The 17,608-nt window shown below is 40.9% G+C and overlaps 1 protein-coding gene across 1 annotated transcript; it reads left to right on the forward strand.

The window, feature by feature from the left end:
* The first annotated feature begins 4,740 nt into the window (after positions 1 to 4,740).
* Positions 4,741 to 14,760, forward strand: eef1e1 (eukaryotic translation elongation factor 1 epsilon 1). Its single transcript, XM_037757501.1, has 4 exons — positions 4,741 to 4,894; positions 6,402 to 6,599; positions 10,429 to 10,524; positions 12,810 to 14,760. The coding sequence occupies exons 1-4, from the start codon at positions 4,811 to 4,813 to the stop codon at positions 12,951 to 12,953; spliced, it is 522 nt and encodes a 173-aa protein (XP_037613429.1). The 5' UTR covers positions 4,741 to 4,810; the 3' UTR covers positions 12,954 to 14,760.
* The last annotated feature ends 2,848 nt before the right edge of the window (positions 14,761 to 17,608 follow it).

A 17,608-nucleotide genomic window follows, 5' to 3' on the forward strand; every position in this document is an offset into this window, starting at 1 on the left:
TGCAAATTAGCACATATTTGATAAGATAATGCCTCATTTGCATATTTAAACATACAATTTCAGAAAACTTGTAAAAAATGATTGCCTTAATGTCATGTAATGTAATCGACTGGGGAAGTTTCATGGTGATATCTATTAGTTACAATATTTACTCCATTCACCTATTCAAACTACTCCATTTACCAAAATCGATTTTCATGGTAGTCTCTTTAAAAAAAAAGGTCAACCACGAATCAAGCTCTTTAGACGAGGTAAAATAAAAAAAAAATAAAAAAACACGACAGGAGCGGAAGGTACAGACAGCACTCCGACCCCCCATCATGCATCTGTCTGTCTTCATCTCACGACTCGCAGCCTTCTCCCAAACTGTCACCCTGCCGCCTGGCGCCCGTCCCCGTGTTCACTCCACGCAGGGGATCCGACCTAGCACCAATATGCAATTTCACCAATCCGTGCTGACAGCGTTCATGTCTACCACTCACAACCGATCCCTCCCCTTCTTCTTCTGCGAGCATCTGTGTGGTTAAAATGCAGTTTTCAGTCAGAGAGCTTTCACAGGTCATGAAAGGTAACAGAGGAGACAGGCGGGACCGTGGCCCTGCATCCCAGCTAGACAAATCAGTGTAACAGCATATTGTAAGCTACAGACTAGGCAGAGGGGGATGTATCTCTACCAGGACTGGGGCTGTGTTTATGGCTATGCCTGCCTTGGGAAGCCCCACGGCATTATCGGTGACCCCCACTGTAGATTTCCTTACTAATGTGACCCCGGATTGTGTATCACAAACTCCCACAGGCTACAGTTAGTCTTGGGCACTGGGGATCGGTGTCCTCAGCCCGCCTGAGTACAGACAGGATGTGGCAGCTCGGAGGCATTTAGTTAAAGGAGACGCACTTTAACGCTGCAGGCATTCATTTATGGAAGCCCCCACTAGGGTAAAAGTGTATGACGATGCTGGAGCCTATAAACAAACAGCAAAAAAAATGGAAGGTTAGATGAAAAAAAAAAATGCAGAGGATTAGCCTTACCTTATTCCATGGCATGTAATCATTTGTGATAGTCTGTGTACTCATTCTTATAATTAATTTGTTTTCTGGGACAGCTTTTTCTCAACAAATTGGGTTTAAAAATATCATCTGTTCTTTTATATTAAGTACACGCGAGGAAAGGGAGAGATGTGGATACATGGGTATGTGCAAGGCAATAAACAGCAATGGAAGTAGTTCACATGAAGCTGCCCATATGAGAATCAAGAGGTCCTACACTCAACATTTAATTGCTGTGCAGGACTAGATTATGGCCCAGGTTTTCATAATTATCTTATTAGTTAGATGCTAGATATTCAATTGACCTGCTACGTTAAAGTTGATGCTGATATGTCGATGTATGATAAGAAGCATGACAGCACCGGAACTGTTATCTGGACTATGGAGTATATAGCTCAGCAATAATAATTAATATCTTCACCAAAAGGGCTAGAGCTGGCCCTGAAAACAGGGTGGTTTTGTGTGTTTTTGCTAAAAAAAAGTTAAAGGTGCTTAATGCAAGATTTGGAGCATTTCTATTGCCTCTGCATGGCTCTCAACATGGCGACGGCTGAGCTGGCAGCTCGCAGCTAAGTTGCTAACAGTGTTAACAGTGGAAACAACGGCAACAGTGCTGACAGAGCTAGCAGTGTTTACCTGAGGGGGAACTGGGTGGGCGCTACGCTTCCACGTCGACGCCGTCGGTTCTGGACAGCGTTATCAGCTATAACCACCGTATGACAGCTGTGAGCTAGCCAGTGTGGGCATGCTCACATGCGCTAAAATGTACTAACATGCACTAAAAGCATGCGTGGCCAGCCCTATGTCAACAAAGCAAGGAGAAACTCGGATTACAACACACACAGAGGGAGAGCGACTTCATTCTCTGCTCAGGTAGACATTACTCCTCTATATCTTTACATAGCAAATAGTTGTTTGCAGCTATATTAATGCTCTGGATATCATATCATGCACCTTTAAGTTGAATTGTATGATGTGGAATATGGATATTATATTTCCTATTTTCCTCCTTGTTGTGATAAAAAAATATGACCAACAAAAGGGGCATATACGGACAAATAAAAAAGTTTCATGAATATATATGAATGGATATTGCTGTTAGCCCCCACAGGCCTTTTTCATGGAAGACATTTTGACATGTCACAGGAGGAAAAACACAGGTGTAAGCCACAATGGGCTTCCCAGCCTCTGTCTGTCTCCCTTACTCTGCATCTCTTGTACACTTTTATTGCAGTCTGAATAACGTCAATAAAAATCCAAAGGAAAAAATATGAATTTGATTTGTGTTGCTGCAGTCGCTGACATCACCTGGAGCCTTGTCATCCAGGTGAGCTGTTACAAAGTGGGACCGCTGGGGATGAAAAGAAAACTTGTAGTGTGATACCTCAGCCCAGCTGTCACTCTCTATGGTGTCACACACACAAGTACATACTCACTCACACACACTTGGACAGTATATACTTAATAAGCCCAGTTTTGACTGACATGTGACATTTCATTATGGAGAAGTCGTTGAGGCACAGTGCAAATCCAAACAGACACGACACACACAATGTCACAGCCGGGACACACTGCAGAGACAGACAGACAGGACAGGGAAACTTTGCTGCAGGACTTCAGACTGAAACTCCAGACCTTCCACTGTCATTTTGATTCCATTTAAACATAAATCCTCACCGAGAAGTTCTGCGAAAAACAGGCACATTACTAAGAACGGGCAACATTGCACAACTTCATTTTTGATCAGTTCACCACACGCTGCTGGGGAGGTTTGGATTACATGTTGAGCCCACCTATGGACTGCTGGGATATGCTCATATTCAATATCAGCATACTGTACTGATAGGATGTGTTTGTGTGTGCATTTAGTTAACCCAAATTAAATAAATAATTGCAGTTCCTTTTGGTGTGTGGTCAAACATATTCACAAATCAAACCAGTCTAGCAGATCAAATCACTACAGGTGCTTTTTTTTTATGTTGTTGTTTTTTTATACGCATAGGCACTTTATGGTAATCTGTGATTATCATTTATCTGGCATCCATTAAAACCTTTGAAATGAGACCTTTTTGTAATATTATAGCTGACATGTTTATTAGATATTTGTCCAGCCAGAGATAAGAACTAATGAAAAATATTTTCTTTCTATTTTTTATATACACATATACAAGGAAGAGTTATATTTCCTTAATATTCTTAGCGTAATATGGTATTTCAATTTTATTAATTTGAAGTTTCACATTCACTAGTTTACCCCTCGACACAGTGGAGGTGGTGGGAGAGAGGAGGATGATGGCTAAGCTGTCATCCATGATGGAGAATGACTTCCACCCCATGCAGGACACCATCTCAGCACTGAAGAGCTCCTTCAGCGACAGGCTGCTCCACCCAAAGTGTGTGAAGGAACGCTATCGCAGGTCCTTCCTTCCTGCAGCTATCAGACTCCACAACCAGCACTGCTCCCAGTAGACCACTTACACATACACACCAAAAACTGATAATAACTGCACTATACTGTATAATGACTGTGCAATATCATTATCATTATACTTTACTTACTACTTTACTACTACTTTACTTACTACTTTATTACTACTAATGTGTAATTCATACTGTGCAATATTTTCAAGTGGAATTTCATTTCATTCTCACTGTGCAATATCATTTTCCACTTGTGCAATTTGTTAATAGTCTGTTTATTGTCAATACTGTATATACTGCTCCTATTTTTTTCCTATTATACTTGCTTTTATTTAAATGGTTCATATTTTATTACACTTTGTTTAGCTCTTTTTTTATACTGTGTTAGCTGATGCAGCTTGTTTTTGCACTATCCCCTTTGCTGCTGTACACTGCAAATTTCCCCACTGCGGGACTATTTAGTTTTTTTAATAACTTTTTTAATAGTCGTGTATCACAGCTGCACTATATTCAGTTTTAACAGTTTTCTTCATCTCCTTGTATTTTTATATCTGGTATATATTTTTGTACTTTGTACTTTGCACTACTAACTTTTTTTACTGCATTTTTACTAACATGTTTTGCACTATGGAACTGTGATGCTAGAAATTTGAATTTCCTTTGGGATCAATAAAGTTACTATCTATCTATCTATCTATCTATTTATTTATCTATCTTATCTTATCTTATCTTATCTTATGCGTTTCATTATATTATATTTTGTTTTGTTTTATTTTATTTTATTTTATTTTATTTTCATTTTATTTTATTTTATTTTATTTTATTTTATTTCATTTTACTTTATTTTACTTTACTTTACTTTACTTTATTTGACTTTACTTTACTTTACTTTACTTTAATTTATTTATTTTATTTTATTTTATTTTACTTTACTTTACTTTACTTTATTTTATTTTATTTTATTTTATTTTACTTTGTTTTGTTTTGTTTTATTTTATTTTATCTTATCTTATTTTACTTTACTTTACTTTATTTTATTTTATTTTATTTTACTTTACTTTACTTTATTTTATTTTATTTTATTTTATTTTATTTTATTTTATTTTATTTTATTTTATTTTATTATATTATATCCTATTTTATTTGATCCTATTCTATCCTATCCTATTTTATTTTAGGGATGACGGCTCATTGACTGACGCAACGTAATGACAGACAGGCATGCTGTGCGTTCATTGGCTAACTCTCCAGTCACTCAAACCACAGTGGGCGGGAGTTTAACACTTTCATCCAATCAGATCACTCGCTCCTCACTGCACTGCCCCTCCAGACACACAGCAACATGGCGCTACGGGAGCTTTCATCGCTGGAGAAATACTTAGGACTGAAAAAGCCGAACAAGTACAGCACACAGGGGGACAGAAAGGTGACATGAACCTACATCTCTGTGTGTTGGCTCTGAACCACTATTTAATGTCATAGGAAGCTGGTAAGGTGTTGTAATTTAGCACACAGTAGCAGCTAGATGATGCTAACCTGCTAGACATGTGTGTTTACAATAACAGGATATCTACCTGGTGCTATCAGCTGATAGTCTACAGTCTTTATCACCGGCTAGACTGATACTCAGAGCAAATCCAGGCTGCAACATGTTGATGCCAGCTGTCCTATATTTACACAACTCAGCATATAATGGAAATAGCATGCTGTGTGCTGCACATGCGCATTGAAGTACAGTAAGAGGAGGAGTGGGCTGTCATCATGTCTACTTTAAATACTGTAATAGCACTGTGAAATTAATTGAACCTTCAGTATTGATGACTGAAAGGGGAAGGAGATAGGTTAAAGAGATGGAGACATCAAAAATGTGTCTTCAAGCCTGCTTTACTGGAAGTTAAAACAGTCTTATCTTTGTCTAAAATGTTGCAAACAATTGTTGTTGTATCCCCATATTGAGCATACCTCATTTAATTAAACAAACAGTTTAATTCATGAATGTGTAATGTAATCAAGGGTGTACTTTGCTGTTTTTGAAATTGAAGCAACATGTTCTTTAAAGGTCCCATATTATGCTCATTTTCAGGTTCATACTTGTATTTTGTGTTTCTACTATAACACATTTACATGTTGTAATGTTCAAAAAACCCTTTATTTTCCTCATACTGTCGATCTGAATATACCTGTATTTACCCTCTGTCTGAAACGCTCTGTTTTAGCACATTTTGATGGAATTGTAACATAATTGCGTTGCTAGGCAACAGCTTGGGTCCATGTGTACTTCCTGTCAGCTGATGACATTCACATACACTGCAACAGGAAATAAACTGGGACACATTCAGAATTTTTATAATTTAAAACTTTGTAAAGGGTCTAAATATTGTATATTTGTGACATCACGAATGGGCAGAAATCCTGACAGCTTGTTTCAAATGCAGAGTTTCTGAATACGGGCTGTGTGTATTTCCCTGTGGATTGAGTGTTTTTCGATACTTTCACAGTTTTATATAGGACTTAAGCCTGCTTTATAATTAAAAAACATGAAAATCTCACTTTTTTATAATATGGGACCTTTAAGGAGACGTAAATCAAAAACAGGGACAGACACACTGTTGAATTGAATGTCTTTTTTGATAATGTTTTTGTATTTGCTGAATATCTTTCTAAAGCATGGGATAGGAGGAGAAAGGTAACATACGATAGATAAAGTCCTCCAACTCTTATGCCTTCTTGTCATGTTTGGATTTGTGTATTTGTCTTGTGATTGTATATTTTGACTGTTTATTTGTTGTATTTCCATTGTGGGATACTGTATAAGATAAGATAAGATATTTTGGGTTATAAAAATGACCAGACATGAAAATAAATGATTCATTCATTCATTCACTCGCTCTCTTCATCTCACTGCCCTCTCCCTATCTCCCGTCTCCATTCAGGTACCTGTGCTACAGAATAACAATGGTCCTCCGCTGGTCGGTCTGATGACTATCGCCTGTCACCTGGTGAAAGAGGCCAAGCGCCCAGAGCTGCTGGGAGACTCCGCAGAGAGCCGGGCTGTGGTGCAGCAGTGGCTGGAGTACAGAGTCACCAAGCTGGACGGCTGCACGAGGGAGGACATCAAGACCATCCTGAAGGTAGAGAAGCTCAAGGAAGTCTTTGAAATATTTTCTTGTTCTTCCAATTTGCCGTCTGTAGACTCAAATACATCTGTACTTATGATTGTCGCAGAATTTATTGATTGATTCCAAGCTTTTTAGGATCGTGAAAAGTCATTCCTTACCTTTGAGAGGCGCCACAGCATCTCACATTCCCTCTCTCTGTCCACCAGCTAGGCCGCTGTGCGTGTGTGTGTGGGTTTGTCTTGTTAAAGCACAAGCGACAGGAACACAGACTGATGTATGGCCCTTCAGTGACATGGCCCCACACAACTGAGAAAAATGCTTTAATGTGCCTGACGCCAGTCAGCGTGAAATGGATCGGCAGCCGCTGGTCTGCTGGACGCTAGGCGCCTCTTGGCACTGTCATGTCAGCGTGAAGTGTCTGCGTGTTTGTTTGTGTGTGTGTGTGTGTGCACGCTCCTCAGCGTGACACTCTGTTGTGGCGTGGCTGAGGAGTCATGCTGTGCGGCGGCGTGTTATCTGGACAGGCCTCTTAAATATTTTAATGGTGCCACTTACAGAAGGAAGTCGCCCTGAGCGGCTCAGTTCTGGTGCCTGCCCGGTGGCCCCCTGTCCTGTCCTGCTGCGCTTTAGCTCCGTCCTTAACACTCTTCTCTCGAGCACACTAGTCATCTCCCATTAAATTATCCGCGGATAAAAACTGTCAACTGCCGGACTTCTTAAACTTTCTCACCCCAGGATGCAAATAAGAAACTCATAGTTTTCCAAACCTGTTTCTGAAGTGAATATCTTGTCACTCATGTAATGTGATAATAAACACTCATGGACCCAAAGTAAGTGTTTGTCACAAAACCTCTTGCTTTTTATTTTGGCCTCCATGTTTACAGTTTAGAGCAGCCACACAGCCCACATGAGCAACGCATCTCAGGCTCAGCTCGGCTGCTTGTCAGCTGCGTCTCTTCTAGAGAGTCGAGGTCTCGCCTATTTTTTCCACGTGCCGCCACAGCAAATATAGACAGAGAAAATTATCTTTTGACCGTATATTGACAATCATACCAGCAACATTACTACAGTTTCAATGTCTATATCTGTAGAATATGTCACAGACATGTAAAAAAGTTCATATTTATTTTTAACTCAACACTTTCTGTTTCAAAATATAAGCCCTCTAGTTTTTTCTGTGGACAGAATTCCTTCATTCGTTAACACAAGGCTTTTATTCTGAAATATTTGCAGGACAGTGTTCAGTGACTTGCACGGCTCTATGAATTAATAGAGTAAGGGCTTTTGATTATGGATTATTATTATTATTATTTACAAATCAGCACATGCATCTTAACCTTTTTCTGTCTAAAATAAAAATAAATGGCATTTATAATTAAATGAAATGGCCATTATGAAAGGCAAGCTCTATGTAGAAAGAAAAGGGTGGCAGTAGCAGTGGTTGCGTTAGTCTTTCTTGTCGTCCGTCATTTTGACAGGGTATAAAAAAATTCCGTCATATTCTATTATTACCCATCATTTTAATTTTAATTTTAATGACTATAATACATAGGCTTATTTAAAGGCAGAGTCTGTGATTCTAATCCAAAACACAAATATCTCCAGGGTTTCCGGGTGACGACTCCCCCCCTTCTCCCCCTCAAACAAGCGTGCAGGAGACCAGAGAGAAAGATGCTCAGCTCTCAGTACTTTGTAGCTTCTAACTGAATCTCCTGCTTCCCTGTTTGTACTATCTCAGGCCCGGCGGGCAGCCTGAGATGACCAGTAGCGCAGATCTTTCCGTCATTGTTAAAAAAAAAAACAGTCAATGACGGAAAATATTCGGTTAACGCGACCTCTGGGCAGTAGCAGTAGCAGCGCAGCAGCAGAAACGCTGCCGGTGCGGACACCAAACGCGCGAGAGACGCAGCAGTTCAGCGAGGGAGCCGTCACGCACTGCTCGTGCGTCCAGTGTGTCCCGGCCGTAATGGTTGCCTGAAGGCCACGAGAAAGTTGTGTCTGGACAGTAAACTCACTGTGAGGTCACTGTATCTTCATCAAGTCTGTAGAAAGGCTGCAACGATAGAAAATTGTCTCTGGAGTTTCCTGACAGCGGTCAACAACTGTCAACAGTAGCCATAGAAAAGTACATCAGAAAGATAAAGGCCTAAAGACATACAATGAATTGCAATAGTAATGTGCAGTATTCTTAGTTATTTATTAGTTCCATACAGTAAAAATGAACAGTTGTGCTCTTCTAGCCTGTACATGACCTACCCAAAGGGCAATTCCAAAGACAAAGTTTTGCACAGTTTTTCATATTATTTAGAATTTCTGAAAGTGTTTGCCCCTAACTCTGCTGTTGTACAATAGTACTCTCCGTCTAAATTCTGTTACTAACTTTGCCAGCATTGTTTTTATCTGAATGTACCGCTGATAAAGAGTACAGTTTAGGCGGGGGCAGGTAGAGAAGAACCCAGGTTTGGAGCTCCATGTGCTGGGTGGGGGGTGGCAGGAGAGCTGCCTCTCCTCTGATGCTCGACTGGGCTTCAGCTTCATGGCTGTAGGCTAAGAAAAGCAAGGATCCGATTGTGGAAAGGGGAGGAAGTCTGCAGTCTTCATGCCTTGTTTGGCATCACCCACTCTTGCCGCACAATAACTCCATTTGCCCCCAAGATGCTCCGTGTGCTTCCCCTTCGCACAAATGTACAAGTGCTAAAGATGGTCCCTTCCCCTGGGACCAGCACTTCCATGCACGACTTTGCACACGCAGACACGCAGACTGAGAAATGCACATCACGATGCTCGAGTTTAGGACGGCTTCATTAGATTTGCAAGCGAGAGTTGCAGTCATTTGGTAGCGGAGTAAACAAATAGCCTGTTTTGTACAGCATCTGTGCTAAGTCGCCAGTCATGGGGAGAGATGCTATACCCCCTCAGGTTACATATTATTCCTACCCACATAGCACAGCACACAGACACACACGCGAGCTAGGATCCACACTCACGCACCCACAGATATATAGGTTAACGAACCTGCTGTCGTACATACCCCCTTAAGGTCTGTAGTGTTCATCAAGAGAGTCAAATTTTGTGAGAAAGACAAAAGTCTTACTTTACAGAGCTGCATATTCACTTCTTTTGTTTAACTTTGTTTTTCAGCGAAGCACATAAGAGTCAGTCTGTATAATAAATCCACAACAGTGTTTAGTGAAATGCAGAAGTCATGACCAATACCAACACCACCTCTCTTAAAGGGGACCTATTATGCTTTTGTGCTTTCCCTTTCCTTTAGTGTCATCTATATATATATATATATATATGCCTGAAACGCCTTGCTTGAAGTCACGCCTTTTTTCCGTAACGTGGTGATGTCACCAAGTAGCACATTTGCATACGACTAGTTTGGCACCCCCTCGAGCAAAGCTAGTTAGAGCGGAGCAGGAGCGGAGTCCAAAGAGTTTGGTTCGGTTGACCAATCACAACAGCGATCAAGCTGACCAATCAGAGCAGACTGGGCTTTTGGGAGGGGCGGGGCAGGAGCTCAAACAGACAGAGGGTGAAAAGAGGTGCTGCAGCACAGCCAGTAGGAGAAAAGTAAAGTGTTTTTTGAACATTAAAACATGTAAACATGTTTTAGTAGAAGCCAAAAATAACATAATAATAATGAACCTGAAAATGAACATAATAGTTCCCCTTTAACAGAGGCCTCATTAGCGATTCATAGTAATGCTAGTAATGTATAATGTATTCATCTGTCATGTGAAGACAAGTGTATTTACATAGAAATCCATAGCACAATGCATACATCATTGACCTCATTTGCATAGCTGCTTATGTTGTGAAATTGTTATTCTTGCAGGACCTCAACCTCTACCTGCAGGACAAGGTCTACATGGCTGGCAACCAGTTCACCTTAGCTGACACTTTCATGTACTATGGAATCCATCCGCTCATAGTAAGTTACCTTTTCTCGCACTTCTGCACCACACCATTCAGATTTCCTAGCGCTTATTACACTTAAACTGTAAATGTGTCGTGAAAACATCGACTGAGTATCAAGTGATGCAGTGTTGGTGAAAAGAAATTTGGTTGAGGTTAGCTTAGGGTCGGGGTTGCTGTTGCGTAACTTGTGACTTAAAAAACAGATAGATTTTCCACTTGACATCTATTTTTGTCATCTATGTAACATGATTTTTGGCATTTAGGTGCACTACTAGGAAACCAAAAAATAAAGACACTAAACGTTTGACAAAAACTTACGTAATGTTTTCCAAAGTTGTGTGTGATTGCACAATCAGGGGGTAAATGTGATTGATTTGTTGCGCCTCGGTACTGTTCTCACCACCATTTTCCATGTACTCCATCCATCCATCCCTTCATCCATCCTTTTCCCTCCCTATCAGCACTCACTTCAGTCAAACCACAACTTTAATAAGCAATTTGTCACCGTACATAACACACAATTAGACCAGTCATATGGCCAAAGGGCGTTCGAGAACAAGTTGGCAATGAACACACGGGTTATAAACACATTCTCACTTCTCTTCAGAGAAATAAAGTGATGTGGCACAAAGTGATGTCTTTAGCCTCAGACCAGGGACAAGTAAGTTTGTTATGCCTCGCAGTATTAAAAGAAAGTGAGTTCAGAAACGGGGGAGACGGAAGTGGGACGGAGGGAGGGAGGGATCACATGTTGAGAGATGTCAGCGGTTGTGGCGGAGATGGAAGGTTGCCCCCCGCCACCAGGCAGAAGAGCGTCACTTTGGTTTGCAATCAGTGTGGTTTTTAACCTCGGGGACAAGGGGTCAGCTAGCCCAACCCTTAGCCACAGACCCGTCCTGATGTTCAATTCATGGAAAACAACATGACACAAACTGATGCTGGAATGGTTTTAGGCTGGACGGTTGTCTGTGTGGCGAATTTCCACATTCCAGTTAATGAGATGATGAAAAGACACACATCTAATAAGATTTATTTTTTTCCAAGGACGTCCTGATGCGTTTTTGTAGTAGTTTTCCACCTGCGTTGTGACATAACAGGGAAATATGTCTGTCACAAACTTGTCAAACAATTTTTTGACGGCTTTAATAAGCTTTGCCCTACAGTATATTTCAAGAAAATATCTTTTCAGTTTGTGACCTTACAGGTTATGGTTTCAGTGTGAACATGAGTTGGGATCAGTTTGACTTAGGGATTCAGGTTGTTTCATTGTAAGTTTTTTTTAGAGGCCTGAAAAAGTAAAATTATTCAGTATTTGAAAGACAAAATAAAACAGAATTTAACTAATTAAACATCATTTTGTGTAACGGCAATAAAAGGAACAGAAACATTTGTGTTATCCTTTTAAATCATCATTAGGGGCTTTTGCATTGGCACTTTTGGCCGTGCCAAGTCAAACCATGCCATGCTGATTTGCGTTTCCATTACCAATTTTAGCGCGTTCCAAGTTGTGCCCATCTTCAAGGCGGGCCAAAGTGTGCCCAACCCGCCTCCAGGCATGTTGCGTTGCCTCTTCGTTCAGCTCTATTGTAGCTTCAAACTGAATCTCTGTGGTTTCGAAGTTTAGTTTCTCTCCTGCATCCCTCATTGTTCTTTTAGATATATGCTTTATTTTCTGATTTTGCTGTTTCATAATTAAAGCTTTTAAATAACAGAGTAAAGGGGGACTTTTATTGTGAAAAATTTATAAGAAATTAAATGTGTTTATCACCGAATTAGCAGAGCTTTGTTAGCGGCTATTCTAAAATAAAACTAGTAGTACTGCAGGGAGGAAGAGTACAAGCAGCAAAAATAACAGGGGACTTTTATTGTGAAGAATTTCAGAAATGAAGTTTGTTTATCCACCGTTGTAGAGACGCTCATTTGACCACTAGTCCCAGCCATGGTTACACACACACCTTCAAGCGGGTAGCCCTGTTATAATGGAGATGGAAATCCCTGCCGTGCTGGGCTGACGCACCGAGTCAAGCCAAGCCAGCACATGTGTATGTAAAAGGGGCTCTTGTGACCCCCCAGACATGTATCGGCCCCCAGGTTGGAAACCACTGATCTAAATCATTCATCGTTTGCAGCTTCTTTCTTTTCATTTGCATTTTTTTTGCATACAAATTGCTTTACAGACAGAAATGGATAATCTCCAAATGACAAATCTCCAATAAGATAAAATGCATTAACAGTAATCTGGTTAACACTGGACTGGACAGGACACCAGATGAACCTCTCTTCTCTCACCTCTCTCAGGTGGACTTGGCCGTCCAGGAGAAGGAGCAGTACGTGAATGCGACGCGATGGTTCAACCATATTCAGCACTACCCCGGCCTCCGACACCCCCTTCCTCCCGTAGTTGTGCTCAGGAACAGAATTTACACCAGCAAACACCACTGAGATCCGACCCCACCCGACCCAGGCTGACTCGTCACAAGCTCATCTGTGTTTCGGACCGGACCCGGGCAAATTATCTCCTAAAATCCAAGAGTGCACATCACATCACATCATCATCACAATTTGAGGACATTTTCCACATAGTCACGTCTATCCCTGATTTTTATTCCTGTTTTTCAGATCATGACTCCTGCCTTTATGTTTTGTCCTGGTCACATATATGAACTCTGTTTGTTCTTTTTTATTTTTTTTTTTACGTATATGTTTAAGAAACAGGAAAATCAATAAAGGATAAAACCACTACATCCTAACAGTTTTAGTTTATAACTCTATTAAGGGATTGCTTACTAATAAAATCAAGTTCAGTTCATACTCTTTAAAGAAAATCAGTGTTGTTAATAATTATATTGCCCAGTGCCATTGGCTGTTGACTTCAACAAAGGTTGGGAGTCTTATTAAGTAACTAGGGAGCAAAGATGTGAGACAGTTCCGTTGGTCTTTTATGTGTTTTTGTTGGTATTTTTTCGTGGAAGTCTGTTTGTAAGGTTCTTTTCAAAGGGAAGGCTGTACGGGTTGCGTTGAAGAAGTGCTGCTAGCTTGTTTCTATTTATAAATGGCGGTTAAATGGTGACTTTTTTGTTTAATCTGAGCTTTGAACATGCGACTACAAGTAACCTATTAAAAGAAGACTTCAAAGATGTTACTTAACTGGCAGAGCATTATGTCCTTAGGACAAGCAGCTTCCTTTTGGGCCGTATCGATGCATGTTCAGCAACAGTTTTGTCCAAATAAACGTGGTCACTGGTTCAACTTGGTAACCCCATAATGACCACAGTCACTGCTAGAGTCCACATTGTTCTGCCATCTCTCTGCCCTGATGAATATCGTCGTCTCTCTCAGCTCGCATCAGGACTGTGGTGTTTTTTTTCGTAGGATATTATGTTTTTCACTTGCGACTCTCAGCCATTTCACTGGACAGTTTAGTGTGTCTGTGTGTGCTCCTGATTACATCCGTTCTCCGTCCCACTTCCTCGCCACCAGTCGTGTGGGCAGCAGCGAGCAGTTGAGCGTCAGCCCTAGAGTCAGAGATCAGAGTGAGGCTCCAATCAGTCCCACTATACCACCACTGTTGATGCTGCGGGCCAGAGAGAGGGCAGCGGGCTCACCAGCTGCCACACAGATCCAGCCAGCCAAGGCCAGAAACCCAGGCCCCCGGAGCGACAGTCAGCCACTGTGTGTCATTTCAACCCTCGCTCTCCCACGGGGCTGCTTGAGAGAGAAGGGCGAAGGGAGGGAGGGCGGGAGGCCACAGAGAGAGAGGAAAAAGAGCACCCAGAGGCCGAGGGATCTTTTTGTGACATGTGAACAATGATCCGTGCCTCCGAAAGCCTTACTGCTGCTGGCTGGATGTTTGCTATTAGCACCATTTAACAGGCCAAGGAGTGGCTGCGGTGGCAGAACGTGTTAATCAACATTATGAAGTTAATGATAAGTAGACAAAAGAACAGTTGGAAAATAAATCTTGTCGAGGAAAGTCCCAATTTTCATTGCGTTTGCTGGTGTATCAAACCATTACAAGAAACATGGTTCTAGTTCATAGTTCTTATAATACTGGATGCTTTTGTGTTTGTATCAATGTTTCTGTTGTTCTTTCCTGTCTAAGGTTCAAATCATGTTTCATTTCCTCCATCCAAACAGGCTCCACATATCTTTGTTTCAGTTGCTTCAGTGTTTTTATTATGATCTGATGTAACCATGATGTTCAACCTGTGCCAATAAAATCAAAGGGATACGCACCTCCTGACTTCTCTGCATGTTTTTCTGTGTGTACTTTTTAGTATTCTCCAAGAATTCGTTTTGCGTAAACCAGCCGGAAAATGAGAGTTCAATGGATTTCCGGTAAGACAGCTCGCTTGTGTGTGTTTGCGGCAAACGTTGTTGGTGAGATGTGAAGGATAAAAACTGCTTGCAGTCATTTGAGAAAAGCCTTGTGACTAGCTGGGGCGCTTGATGGTGCGGTCTACCATTAAAGAAGCCCTTGTCCTCTCGGTTATGTTAACATTCGGTTGGAATACTGTTTTGAATGTGCCGTGTCGGACAGTTATTTCTGAGGTGTATTTAATCAAGATTGACCCACAGAAGTTGCTGCTGGACAAAATTATTCTAAATTAAGTTGTGTTTGTGATGATGCCATGGTTACAGAGCATGCAAGGTTAAAAATACCCTTCCTGTCATGGATATGTGTGCAAAATACTAATCTATAAAGGAGAGATACATCCCTTATCGTTCCCATGGGGGGGGGAAATGTGTTAAAGGAACAGTATGTAGCATTTTGGGGGATCGATTGAAATGGAATATAATATCAATAAATATGTTTCCTTTAGTGTATATCACCTGAAAATAAGAATTGTTTGTGTTTGTGTGTTTTTTTGTAGAATGAGCCTTTTTTTATCTACATAAGGAGCGTCTCCTCTTCATGGAGCTGGCCGCCATGTTTCTAAAGTAGCCCAGTACAGACAAACCAAACACTGACTCTAGATAGGGCCATTTGCAATTTCACGTCGGCCACCGTAGTTTTTCGACGCGCTTGGCACAAGGGAGAAGTTTCAATTGGTTGCAATCTGCAACCTCACCGCTAGTTGCCGCCAAATCCTACACACTGCACCTTTAATTCTTCCATTGTTAATTAAGTAGAATTTAACACAATAAAACACAAATGCTTTAAATGACTTTTGCATCAATTTGTTCACTTTGTTGGTAGTTCTTTTGAATGCTGTTGAATTTGACATGATTCTCATTAAATCAGGAGTACTTTGATGTTTTGAGTGGCATGTGTCGATCAGATTGCCACGCCCGTTTTTGCACTGCCATAATGTCCTTCAAAAAGTTCAGAATTACGGAGGATAAAAAGATGAAAAAGATAAGAATTTACAAAACTCAAAATATAGAAAATGAACTGACAAAAGTGATGGCAAGTGGACCTGCACTCCAAAAAACTGATAAAAAATGTCACAGCTGAACACTAGTGTTATCTAAATTATAAAGTGGATGAATTATTTATTTTTGTTTTCTTTACATCGTCAATCATTTTTGATTTGATGTTCAATTAATTGAATCAGCTTCTGGTTCATCATTTCACTTTTTGACTTCATTTTCCACCAATGATTCAAAACTTATCAGCACCTAATGTGTGTTTTTAGAGGATTTAAATCGCAAAATAAAAAGTTGAGACTTTTGTTGACAATTTCCTTTTAGATTATTTAAAGGTACAGTGTGTAGAATTTAGCAGCATCTAGTGGTGTGGTTGCAGATTGCAACCAACTGAATGCCCCTCCAGTCACTCCTCCCATTCCAAGACTGCGATAACGTGAGCCGCCGAATGCAAAACCGTGGTAACGCTGTTCCACCCCTACCATAATAACACTACTTTAGGAGCAACGGAAGTCAGACGGTGGGCAGCAGTTCCCTGGTTTTGCACTCTGCAGCTCACGTTACCGCAGTTTCACAATCGTGTCGGAGAATTAAGGTGGCCTTCAGGTAACGTAAAAACATGAAAGAGAGGGCAGAAAAGAGTACTGGTAGCTTGCGAGAAGTGCCGTTACACAAGAAAAAGACACGGTACGCCGAAGAGTAAAATGTAGAAGTGCTGGTATTCCATTTCTGCTAATAGATCCCCTGAAATGTTACATACTGTTTCTTTAATTGTATTATGTATTGTATTGTATTGTCTAAGATATTTTTCAAAGTGCTTCAAAATGAATCCAACTCTCAAATATACAAAGATGATTAGTCGGTCATTTTGAAACACCTCTTTTCTTGTGTGGCTCTGTGCTGACTGCTGGCAGAATCTCAAAATGCTGGTGTGGTACGGTCTCACAGTCAGGTCCCTCCCTAATCAAACCTGAGTGCAGTCAAAGCCAGACGCAGTGGTGAGGCCGCAGCAGGTGACCAGGACAGAGGCACCAATTAGAGGCGACCTTCCCGCCAACTTCTGAGAGCGAGAGGAGCAACACTCCACAGGGGTGGCCCTCCATCGATACGCTCAAGACCCACCCACTCTGCCAACTGTGCCCCCGCCCCCTAGCAGCCTATCCACCTTTGACCTCCAACCCACCACCTGGTGAGAGAGAAGTCAAAGGTCAATAAGGTAACATTATCATCAGTATCTGCTGATGACTTCATCTCTCACCGTGGAGCCGTGGCAGTCTCTCTCTCACACACACACACAGAGAAGAGTATAAAAGGGCAGAGGTGGAAAAAGCTGTGAAAACTTGGATAATAATATCACACTTTAGTGGTTTTACTAGCATCCCATATTGCAGGTTCAACGGAACTGAAAAAGTTGATATTTTAGTCTTTATTATTGACTCCTATAATACAGACCTCAGCAAGACCCATTAGATCTGCAGCACTTGATAGCATAGTATTAGAGTAATAGTATTATACAGAGATGGATTGATTACAGAGGCAAAAGAAAACCAACAAATCAGCAATAACAGGCAGGAATAGAGAATTAATAATAATACACATGATGTGTATTAGAAATCAGAAATTCGGGATGATGAAGATGGGATTGCTGCTACGATCCGCAAAACGCAGAATACATTGGACAACACAGCATTGATTGACAGCAATTCATTGCACTGCTGTATAAAGCA

This window comes from Sebastes umbrosus, chromosome 21 (assembly GCF_015220745.1).
Source record: "Sebastes umbrosus isolate fSebUmb1 chromosome 21, fSebUmb1.pri, whole genome shotgun sequence".
In the NCBI taxonomy this organism is placed as follows: Eukaryota; Metazoa; Chordata; class Actinopteri; order Perciformes; family Sebastidae; genus Sebastes; species Sebastes umbrosus.

What these genes read in the sequence shown, in the direction of transcription:
- eef1e1 (XM_037757501.1), top strand. Translation starts at nt 4,811, where the DNA reads ATGGCGCTACGGGAGCTTTCATCGCTGGAGAAATACTTAGGACTGAAA. An exon ending in GCACACAGGGGGACAGAAAG is followed by an intron (nt 4,895 to 6,401) that starts GTGACATGAACC and finishes GTCTCCATTCAG; the next exon opens with GTACCTGTGCTACAGAATAA. An exon ending in ATGGAATCCATCCGCTCATA is followed by an intron (nt 10,525 to 12,809) that starts GTAAGTTACCTT and finishes CACCTCTCTCAG; the next exon opens with GTGGACTTGGCCGTCCAGGA.